Source organism: Chrysochloris asiatica, unplaced genomic scaffold (assembly GCF_000296735.1).
Source record: "Chrysochloris asiatica unplaced genomic scaffold, ChrAsi1.0 scaffold00364, whole genome shotgun sequence".
Classification (NCBI taxonomy): Eukaryota; Metazoa; Chordata; class Mammalia; order Afrosoricida; family Chrysochloridae; genus Chrysochloris; species Chrysochloris asiatica.
Genome location: NW_006408882.1, coordinates 2089578 through 2098138, shown reverse-complemented (window position 1 = coordinate 2098138; position 8561 = coordinate 2089578). Strand labels below are relative to the sequence as shown.

Sequence of the window (8561 nt, the reverse complement as noted above, 5' to 3'; positions counted from 1 at the left end):
ATCTTCTAGCTCACCAGTTCTGGCTTCTGTCTCTTCAATTCTATTCCTTTGCCCTTTCAGTGTACTGTCCATTTTTGATATTCTATAGTTAATCGTTTGGACCTCTTTCTGTAGATTCTGAATTGTTTCCAATGCTGTACCTATCTTATTTGACTGTACCTGTAGCGCTTGCCTGACTTCTTCCTTATTTTTCTCAACTCCATTGTATAGTGTTTTAATACATTTTATAATCATTTTTCTGGATTCCTTCTCAGGCATTTCCAAAGCCTGCCCATGTTCCAGTATGGAGTATAGGTCTACTTCCAGCTCATCTGCCTCAGTCACTTTATCTCGTTTCTGGACATGTGCAGATACGGTCATCTGCTTCTGTTTTTTGGGGGCATATTCAGGGGTTATCTACAGCCTTAATACTTAGATGGGTGTGTAATTTGGTATTTTTTATGCTTTCTGATTGTCTCCAGGTAGATGTAATCAGGAAATGGGCTTCCCTTTTCACTCTTATTCTTGAAAAATTTCAAGATGCCACTGTTGGTCGTTTTGACATAACTTAGGATTTAATTTTTGGTTTATTTCCTTTTTTGTCTGCTTGTCCTGCTCCACAATCCTCGTTCAAGCCTTTTTTTCTAGTTATAAACAGTTCAGGGCCGGCTGTGGCCGTTTGGTTTTAAAGTGGAAATTGTCTCTTCAAAATTTCAAGGAGATCTGTGCACATGTGTAGTAGAACCCTCCGAGGGTGGGCCTGGGGTGTCCAGTAGCTCAGGCACCCCTATAGCCACCAGAATGGAGGTGCGCAGACAGCAAGGGACCAATGAACAGATACCAAAAGAAAAGAACCCCCACACCTTAATCTCCGCAGTTCTGTCAGGCATCCGTGGCTGCTCTGATCCTTTCCCCACTTGGTATCACCCAAGATGGTGGCTCCTGGAGCAGCTGAGCGTCTTGAATTAGAAAGCAATGGATTTCTTACTTCTGTTACAAATTTCCTTAGCTGTAAGCCTTCCAACCTTCTAAATATTCCTTTATATGTGGTTCAGAGTTCTGAGACCATCCCCTGAGCCTGCTTGGTCCTGTATTCTACGTTGTTACTGACAGAGCTCCTTTCTGCACTTCCACTTGATCTGCCATCTTGTTTGTTCTCTTACAATTTGATGATTTTGACCTATACATATGGATGTTGTTGTTGTTGTTAGGTGCCATCGAGTTGGTACCGACTCATAGTGACTTTATGCACAGCAGAATGAAACCCTGCCCAATCCTTGGCCAACCTCACTACTGTTGCCACACTTGAATCTATCGATGCTGCCACTTGGCCAATCCATCTCGTTGGAGGTGGGGTCTTCCTCTTTTTATCTGACCCTCTACCTTGTTAAACATGATATCCTTCTCCAGCAACTGCTCCCTCCTGACTATATGACCGAAGTATGAGAGACGAAGTTTGGCCATCTGGCCTCCAAGGAGCACTCTGGCTGGCACTACTTCCAAAACGGATCTATTGGTTCTTTTGGCAGCCCATGGCACTTTCACTATTCTCCTCCAACACCATAACTCAAAAGCATCAATTCTTCTACAGTCTTCCTTATTCACTATCTAGCTTTCGCATGCATACGAAGTTACTGAAAATACCATGGCTTGGGTCAGGCACACCTTAGTCCTCAAGCTGACATCTTTGCTCTTCAACACTTTCAAAAGGTCTTGTGCAGCAGATTTGCCTAATGCAATACGTCGTTTGATTTCTTGACTGCTGCTTCCGTCAAGTAAAATGAAGTCCTTGACAACTTCAATCTTTTGTCTTTTGATAAGAATGTGTTTATTGATCCAGTGGTGAGGATTTTTGTTTTCTTTACATTGAGATGCAATCTATACCAAAGGCTGTGCTCTTTGACCTTCATCAGTAAATATTTAAGTCCTCTTCACTTTCTGCAAGCAAGGTTGTATCATCTGCATATCGCAGGTTGTTAATGAGTCTTCCTCCAAACCTAATGCCACGTTTTTCTTCATAGAACCCAGCTTCTCGGATGATTTGCTCAGCATACAGGTTGAATAAGTATGGTGAAAGAGATGTAGTAGCTCAAAATACCAACTGAGCGAGGAGGAGTCTTCACATCAAGGATCATTTCTATCCCCTCTATACACAGGATTGACAGGGACAGGCAAATTAGACATTGGCTACCTAATGGGGGAGCTATAAAGCATGAAGTGATTGGCTTACAAGTTTTCAAGAAGGAGTTCCATTTCAGAGTGTGTGTGGGAAGGTAGAATCCCCATTAGACAGGTCTGGTGAAAAGAGATGGGGAGAAGATTCTTATGATTCAATAGTGAGTAACTGTTATCATAATTACCACAACTGTATAGGTAGAAGTTTTGTAACATAAAGGGTGAGTAGTTAATCTTACATTCCAGGAACAGAGGACCCTAGAACCATCACGGGAGAAGAGCAGGAGCAGAATGTGGGACCCTATCCAGAGAAGCAGCAACACCAGAAACACCAGAGATGGAGGCAGAGATGATGACATGGAGAGAGAGCAGCCAAGGACTCTAGACTCATGGAAAGAGAAAGGCTGTGCGCTGACAGCCAGGAGGCAGGCATGCAGAATGTGCCCTTTGGTTGTTTAAATGATTATATATTCCTGAAAGTTTTTGTGTACATGAAAAAAAAGAGGGAATAGAAGCAAATGCTGTTGAATGATGATGCATGGAGGGAATTGTAATCATTGCAATGAAACAAAATACGATAGGATGAGTATATAAAATCGATGTTCTCCCATGTAAACAATCACTCAATTTACAATAAAAACTTTAAAAAATAAAGATATTGTTAAGGATCTAAATAAAAACTAAAGATTAAGATAAGGTATTTAGATCTTAGACTAACTGGCTCCACCACTTATTAGCCAAGTGCTTATTAACCTGTTCTCCATTTCTCTGTCTCTAAAATGGAAACTCTACTACCTCGCTCAGAGTCCTGGCATGGTGCTGTATGATAAGCTCAGGACCACAAGGTCTGTGTGAACCACAGGGTTGGTGGCTCAAACCTGCCAGCCGCTCCCTGGAAACCCTACATAGGGTCATTATGAGTTGACAGCACCAAAGAACAACACAACACCCAAATTCAAGGGCCACACTGCTGTGGGTTAGGCGTTGGGCTGCTCACCACAAGGTTGGCAGTTCAAAACCATCAGCCACTCCAGGCCAGACAGATGACGCTGTCTGTTTCTGTAAAGATTTACAGAAACCCCATATAAGGTGACTATGAGTCAGAAGCAACACAATGGCAAAGGGTTTACCAGCTAGCTTAAAAAAGCTATTCCAGACTAAATGGGATAATTCATGTAGACCCACATCTAGTAATATTCTGACAAATATTTAGCAGATGGCAGTTGTTTTATTATTATGAATTTTTATAACAGTTCTGGGAATACAAGTAGAAATGATACGTCCATCAATTAAAACAGGACACCCTCTAGCTTTAATTAGCTTATAAGCCTTAGCCCAATCTGATTTTTTTCCATAAGATCAAAGGATTCATTCTGGTTTGGTTTTACTTTTCTCCTTTAATGAAACGTAACTCCTCTGCTAGTTAGCCAACACGAGTATTCGGTCTTTGAAAAGTACGTACAGTGCCACTGCTGAATCCAAGCTCAGTGCGGGCAGCGTGCACTCTTTTTGTTTGTTTGTTTACTTAGAAGGCTGGTGGCCAGTGAAGCACACTGTCAAAGCCATGGTTCTACCTTGGTCTAGGTCAAGTCATAACATGTTTTCAAAGGCTACCAGGATGCTCAGGTGAAATAAGAAGTTAATGAAGTTGATGGGGCTAAACTATCTAGGAGCAGAAAAATGAAAGCGGGACTCTATCAGAGCATCTTAAAGCTTCATCTGATCAATCTATGAGCTGCTACTCTGGCATCCAGCCTAGGGGCATGGCCAGCCACATCTGGGGATTAGGGTGTATCTCTGTTAGAGGCAGAGAAGAGCCCACTGAGTTAGGAACCTGGTGAAAGGCCGGCTTGCCTTTGTGAGGCTCACTATCTTTTACATTAAATTCTCCGAGGTTTTGAAAACAGTAAAAAAAAAAAAAAATTAAAAATACATTAAGTATATGTCTCCATTGGATTATTAATGCATACCAAATTCTAAAGATATTACCTCGCTTTATGAAAAATGAATCTGCACTACGTTTGCCAAAACATTGAGTAAAAGCAGTTTCCATCCACTGTAAAATGCTTCAGTTCCCTTCTGAGCAGTTATAAATGACTTTAAAATGATCAATTTCCTGTTGGAATAAGTTCGACCAACTCAGGAAAAAGAAAATCAGAACTGGGAAAAAGCTATTAGTGGGCCCTCAAAAAAGACATGGAAGACAGAAAGAAAGAAACAGAGAGGAGAACCAGTGAATTAATTTAAGACTCAGAATGGGTGGCCCCTTCACCCCAGCCTCTCTTAAGACTCCGGGTGAGGGAGGGAGGAAATGCAACACATTAAACTGAAAAGCCAAAAACAGAGAGTGCACTGCGTTCGGGTCTGTTGAGCAAAGAAACAAAAACAACGCTGGATGCTACACTGCCTCTAGAGTTCTAAGAACTCTAAGAAAAGCACATTATTTGCCAAAGCCAGCTCAGATAAAGAAATCCGATGAGCAGAATTACTGTGTAAAACTACATAGTGACAGGTACCAGAAAGGTAAAGGTCTGTGTGTATGGAAGAGAGCAAGGGCAAGACACGACACTGAGCATTTAGAGAATAAATCTTTAGAATAAGCATTTAGAAAATACTATTTACAAAGAGAGATGGAGGTGATCTCTAAGAGTCGGAACCTACTAGGACGACACTTAACAATAACCATGCACACTGAATTCCAAGCTTGATCATCTGCGGGGCCAGAGACCTACAGGAAACCACAGCTTCTGACACAAAACGCCAAAGGCAGACAAGTCACTAGAGCTCACGGGCAGGAGGGGCTAGTTCTTGAAGAAGGACATCATGCTTGGTAAAGTAGAAGGCCACTGAGGAAGAGGAAGGCCCTCCACAAGATGGACTGACACCGTGGCTGCAACACTGGGCTCACATAGCAGTGACTGTGAGAGCGGTACAGGTCCAGGCAGGCTTTCGTTCTATTATATGTTGGGTTGCTGTGAGTCAGAACTGAGCTGATGGCTCCTAACGAACGACAACACTAACAACAACAAATGGGCAGTAGAATGTGCTATGCACACTGTAAGCTTTGTTATGCAAAATGGAATCGGTAGAAAGTTCTCTATCTGAACAAAACATAAATCAGACTTTCAAGCATCTGTAACCGTACATTCACATAGCATTTATATTACAAAGAACTTCCAGGCACTTTATAAATTCCAAAAGCAATGATCCCGTGCCACTTGAATTTTACAAGATGGGGAAGGAGAGGCCAAATTCCTGCAGCATATGGAAGTCCTGGTGCCCATACCCATCCTTGGAATGTCCTCCTGGCCTCTGAGCCACTCTCCACCTCCAGTAAGACATGGACAGAAACTTCTTCTGTCTCACTCTGGCACAACTTCCACCTCCCTACAGCGCCCCCAAATGTACATCACACACAGAGCAAAAGACACCCCCAAGATTCATGTGACTCTGAGGACTCTGCTTTCATAGTGTGTTGGGGAAACGACAAGAAGAGACAAAGAAAGCCTTACCTGCTTCATCTCTCCAATGTGAATGTGATCTTTTTGTTTCTCTTCATATAAACATCTCAGGAAAGAAATAATCAATTCATTCTCCCGCTGCTCATTTCTTGGTCTCAGTTTCTTAACAAACAAACAATGCATTACATTTATTTTTCATTGTCAACAAAACCGTTACCTATCCCTTTGGAAACGCTAATTGCTTCCACCCCTCCATTAAGTGTGCTACTGGTGTGGAGCAGCAGGATAAGCACTGGACTGTGAACCACAAAGTCAATGGTTCAAATCCCCCAGCTGCTCATGGGAATCCTGCATTGGGTCACTATGAAGCAGCTGGAATCCACTGCTGTTGTTAAAGTGATGTGGAGTTGGTTCCGACCCATAGCGACCCTGTACAGGGTTTCCGAGGAGCAGCTGGTGAGCTTGAACCACCAACCTTGCAGTTCAAATGGCTTTGCAGTCTGGTGCATTAACCTACAGCGCCACACCAGGACTCCACTAGATGGCACTTAATAATCCATTGTGGTTAAGTACCTTCCAGTAGGTTCCAAGTCATAGCTAGTGATTTTACACAATCATCTCACTAGGGGTCACCAGCGATCTGAAAAGAGCAGAGAACTTTAACACAGAGCAGGCACTGGGACTGGTAGGCCAGCTTTAACATTTAATCTCTGACATCCTTATATCTAAAATAAATATTTCACATTAGACAGAGGCCTAGTCAAAATGTATGACAAATAAATAGTTTCTGAAACATAAGGAAAGATTAAAATCTGTGCAAACACCCGGAGGTCAAGCGCCATTAATAACTACATGTTTGTAAGCTCTTATGGTTAAGGGAACTGGAAAGAAAAATAGAAATGGAATTCAGGGTCATGGTCCCACATGTAAAATGTGGGAGTTGTCAGATACTTTGTGGAAACCCTCTACACAAAACATCATGGCTGGAGACTCCGTTTATTTTTTCTTTCTTCAATCCAACATCTTTTCTTTTTCAAAAGCAGATCTGGTAGTGGATTGTTGAGCTGCTAACTGCAAGGTCAGCAGGACAAATCCATCGGCCACTTTGCGGGAGAAAGAGGAGGCTTACTAGTTCTGTGACGATTGACAGCCTTGGAAACCCTGTGCAGGGTCGCTATGTGTTGGAACTGACTCAAGAGCAGAGGGTTTCTTTGCCAGACAAGGTAGTGGCAAAGCACATCCAGGATTCTCCAGGTTCCAGCTGTTGCCTGGAAGTGTGACCAAAGGCAGGTCATTGACTCCTAACTTACTCATTTGTTAATGTGAAGATGGTGAAAATGTGATCCATTCCAAGGTCCCCTCCAGCTCTCTAATAATTTGGATTTGAGAGATCAGTCGGACTCAGTTTTTGAAAGATCACTTAAATCAATGTGGGGAAGGAGTCCTGGTATGGCGCGGTATGATAAGCACTCGACCTCAAGGTGGGTTTGAACAAGGTCAGTGGTTCAAACTCACTAGCCACTCCTTGTATACAGGGTCTCTATGAGTCAGAAGTGACTTGATGGCACTTGACAACAACAACAACATCAATGAGTAACTTTCTCTGAATATGACTCAAAAACTGAATTCACATGGCTATATACAAAGCTGTAAACAGTGAATCTATATCTTCTTTATTGGGGATTATCCAGCTCTTCCTCTTCCAATTCCAAAGGTCTAGCCTGTCCTTTAAAACAAACTCAAATCCCAGAACTGTATGGATTATCAATGAAAAAATACGGACAAACTTAAGAGTTCTAGTATAAGGCATACATAGACTACTATACATGGCAAAAGGTACACCAACAAGAGAGAATAAATTAGATGACTGGGACATACTAAAAATTAGAAATTTACGTTCATAAAAAGAATTCACCAAAAGATTAAAAAGGGAGACCACAGAATGGGAAAAAATCTTTTGCAATGACACATCAGATAAGGGACTAATGTCTAAAATTTATAGGAAACTACAACTCATCTGAAGAAAAATATTCAAGCCTCGACTTTTGTTATTGAATGATGCAGAAAGCATCAAGAGAAGATGGAAGGAATACACAGAGTCACTGTACCAAAAGGAAATGGTTCATGTTCAACCGTTTCAAGAGGTAGCATATGATCAAGAGCCAGTGATACTGAAGGAGGAAGTCTAGGTGCATAGAAGGAATTGGCAAAGAACAAGGCACCAGGAACTGATGGAATACAACTTGAAATCTTTCAAGAAAGTCAGGAGGCACAGGAGGCACTCACTCATCTCTGCCAAGAAATTTGGAACAAAACTATCTGGCCGACTGATTGGAAGTGACCCATATGTGTGCCCATTCCAAAGAAGAGGTGACCTAACAGAACGCAGAAATCATCGGACAATCTTTTTGATATCCCATGCCAGTAAAGGTTTGCTGGCATGGACAGAGAACTTCCAGAGGTTCAAGCTAGATTCAGAAGAGGCCGTGGAACGAGAGATATCATTGCTGATGTCCGATGGATCATGGCTGAAAGCAGAGAATATCAGAAGAATGTTTACCTGTGTTTTACTGACTATGCAAAGGTTTTTGATTGTGTGGACAACATTGGGAAGTATGAGTATTCCAGAACACTTAATTGTGCTCATGAGGAATCTGTACCTAGACCCAGAAGCAGAACATGGGAACAATGAATGGTTTCAAATTAAAAATGGTGTGCGACAAGGTTGTATTCTTTCACCATACTTATTCAACCTGTATACTGAGCAAATAATCTGAGAAACTGGATTATATGAAGAAAAACATGGCATCAGGATTGGAGGAAGACTCATTAATAACCTGCGATATGCAGATGATACAACCTTGCTTGCTGAAAGTGAAGAGGACTTAAAACACTTACTAATGAACATCAAAGAGCACAGCCTTCCATATGGATTACATCTCAATG

General features: G+C 41.9%; 1 protein-coding gene across 4 annotated transcripts in view; it reads right to left on the bottom strand.

Moving 5' to 3' along the window:
• The window catches only part of TBC1D1 (TBC1 (tre-2/USP6, BUB2, cdc16) domain family, member 1), a 385492-nt gene that overhangs the window by 162922 nt on the left and 214009 nt on the right, over nt 1–8561 (bottom strand). For all 4 annotated transcript variants that reach the window (XM_006876212.1, XM_006876209.1, XM_006876211.1 and 1 more), the window contains one exon: nt 5667–5777. In XM_006876212.1, coding sequence (XP_006876274.1) covers nt 5667–5777 — 111 coding nt within the window. The remainder of the gene's footprint in view (nt 1–5666; nt 5778–8561) is intronic.